We start from the raw sequence: 2,894 nt of genomic DNA on the forward strand, positions 1-2,894 counted from the left end.
GTGACACAAAACCTAATTATCTTCAACTTCAAATTAATTGAATCATGAAACTTCTAATTCCTTGATGTTAGAATCTTGAATCTAGATTTTTGTTCATTAATTTTATAATCATAATATTTTATTTTGATAACTTAAGGTAAACTGTAGTTGTGGAAACATGTATGGATCTATAATGAAAAATAATTCATTATGTCATTCTTCGTTATTTTTCGGATCTTCTCTCGGTCTTAAATCTATGAGTTCTAAATTTGGACTTGGATCAGAATATTTGATGTGGGTGGGGTTTATATCTTCTATCCTTCTATCAATATCATTTTAGTGTTATTGAGAGTGAACAACCTTTACATTTAGTTTGATGAGAGTAACATAATAGGTATGTTAATAAGCCAGCTTAGCGATAGTGTCGATGGTAAGTTCGCGTACTGCCTAGTTCATTATTCGATCAAACATGCAAAAAGTAAGATCAGCTTCGGGGCTGGCGCAATTATGCCCGGGCGCAGCACCCCGTTGGTATCCGCCTATTATGTCACATTGGAAGGGATTAGTGTCCAAAATGTGACATATCCCTTCATGGTTGGTAATGAGAAAACCTATACGAGAATTCCTTGTATGAGTTCTGCCTTGTTAGATACCGGCTCTTTTCTATCTTATTTGCCGACGGATTTATACCAACAAGTGGAGAAAGTAATAAAAAGCGCGGTTAGAGTCCCACCAATTCCATTTGGCTATTTAAAAAATTGTTACATATTCTTTCCAAACTTTCCTACTATCATTTTCTATTTATCTGGAGGGGTTGAATTAGTTTTGACGCCGAGATACACAATCATTAACTATAGCGGCTTATGGTGCTTCTCGATATACCCAACCAATGATGAAACTATAATTGGGAGCTTGTTACAAATGGATTACATGATTGGATATGATCTTGAGAATAAGAGTGATTCTACCAACTGATTGTTCAAAGAGTTAATCATTGCTACTCCAATTTAGGAGTTCGAAGAGAATAAAATGAGTATTAATGAGGAAACAAATTTGAATAATATAATAGTATTGAATTAGCTGGTATATTTGAATTGTATTAATCGCTATTTTGGAGAATATACATGCAAAAAGTGCGATATTTGGCCGAAGTGTTTGTATTTTTTGTATGTTTTATTTTATTTTTTGTTCGGTATGGTTGTGTGTTTAATTAAATAAACTCTTCGATCATGTTTTATTATACATTTACTATTTAATAAAAAAAATAACTTGTTTTCTATTTCTCATCGAAACTTAGCTGCTCTAATAAATAATTTTTTTTGAATTAATTAAATTAATTGATTCCATTAATTTAATTTATCTTTTAGTTATAAATGTAAGTAATTAATAATTTGAGTAATTATTTTACTTTCTCATCTAAACATAAGATTCAAAGTTTGATTTGTAAATATTGAAAAATTAATTATATATATATAATGGAAGGTTGTTTATTAAATGCTATTATTTTAAAATATAATTTTCATAAAAAACATTATAATATAAAAATCTAGCACATACGATATTTTTAATACTGATCCTTGCCGTTTTAAATACCCTAGTGGGTTTAAATACAATTTTATAATTAATAATGGAAATGTCACAAATAAAATAACATAACTTATATTATATATATAATATATAAACTATATTATATATTAAGGCAAACAAATTTTAAGTGTCTATAAATTTCATTTATGCAACAAAAATACAAACCATTGTAAGATCATAATTTTAAAAAATAACAAAAAAATAATTGATTTTCTATAATTTAAGATTAATTATCTTATAAATTTGATATTAGAATTTATCTGAATCTAAAAATGCATCACACATTTAGATAAAAAAAAAATCACACAAACAATTTGTAATTAATTAAACTAATTTCCCTTCATTTATAATATCTAATACTTATAAATACCTAAAAATTATTGTTTTTTATCTTCTTTTTTTTTGTCATAAATCTTCATTTTGTGTGATTTATTAAACTCAAATATTTTGGCTAAATTAATTGTAATATTATAATTATGGGAGGCTCTGATGATTTTGAGTTTGATTGAGATTTTGTAGTAATATTTTATGGGTAAACGGTGACCAATAATAAACTTATTTTGTATTTATATTTTTTTAATTATTCATGAAGTTTTTAGAAGATTTTAACCAACCATCAATTAACTATAATATATATTTGTTTTTCAAAACTAGTTTGATATAAAAAAAATTTAAAACATATTTGATACTATTGTAATATGTTTTGGTGAACGAATGAAATTAATCAAAAAAATCTTTTAATCGATTAATCGAACTGCAAATAAATAAATGAATCTTAAACTGACTTTAACGATGATGGTACAAAAAAACTAAATCGAACAACATATTTCCATAATTGTAATATTTCTTTTAAATTCCAAACAAGACAATGGAATATGAACTCCAGAAAAAACTCAATCCCAAACAAGACATTTCCAAAAGTTTGCTGCTCAAATGAAACCAAAATAAAAATGGATGGCTAAACTAAATAAAGAATAAATGAGGGCTGAATTGAAATGAAGGAGAAAGATAGAGGATGAAGAATATCAAAGTAAAAACAAAAGGGGTTGAAAAAGAAGATTAGTGAGGACCATACTAATTTTATTGACTCTTACTATAATCAATCAATATTGTGTGGCTCAAAATATGCATTTTTCAATGGTTTGAAATCAAACAAAATTTTGAATAGTAGACACTAATTTTTTCTCTAAATTTATAATTTTTAATAATTACAACACATATATAATTATTTTCTAACCTTGCATGAGATTAAAAAATATTTATTTTTAAATTGTTGTTCAATCCTAAAGTAATTAAGTTTCAAAAAAAATTAAAATAAAACTAATTAC

General features: G+C 25.7%; 1 protein-coding gene across 1 annotated transcript; it reads left to right on the plus strand.

Moving 5' to 3' along the window:
• Positions 1-375: 375 nt before the first annotated feature.
• Positions 376-954, plus strand: LOC124934636 (aspartic proteinase CDR1-like). The gene has a single exon (XM_047475159.1). It carries the CDS (start codon positions 376-378, stop codon positions 952-954), a length of 579 nt encoding a protein of 192 aa, XP_047331115.1.
• Positions 955-2,894: the final 1,940 nt, after the last annotated feature.

Source organism: Impatiens glandulifera, chromosome 4 (assembly GCF_907164915.1).
Source record: "Impatiens glandulifera chromosome 4, dImpGla2.1, whole genome shotgun sequence".
Lineage (NCBI taxonomy): Eukaryota > Viridiplantae > Streptophyta > Magnoliopsida > Ericales > Balsaminaceae > Impatiens > Impatiens glandulifera.

Coding starts and splice junctions, on each gene's coding strand:
- LOC124934636 (XM_047475159.1), top strand. CDS start 376: ATGTTAATAAGCCAGCTTAGCGATAGTGTCGATGGTAAGTTCGCGTAC.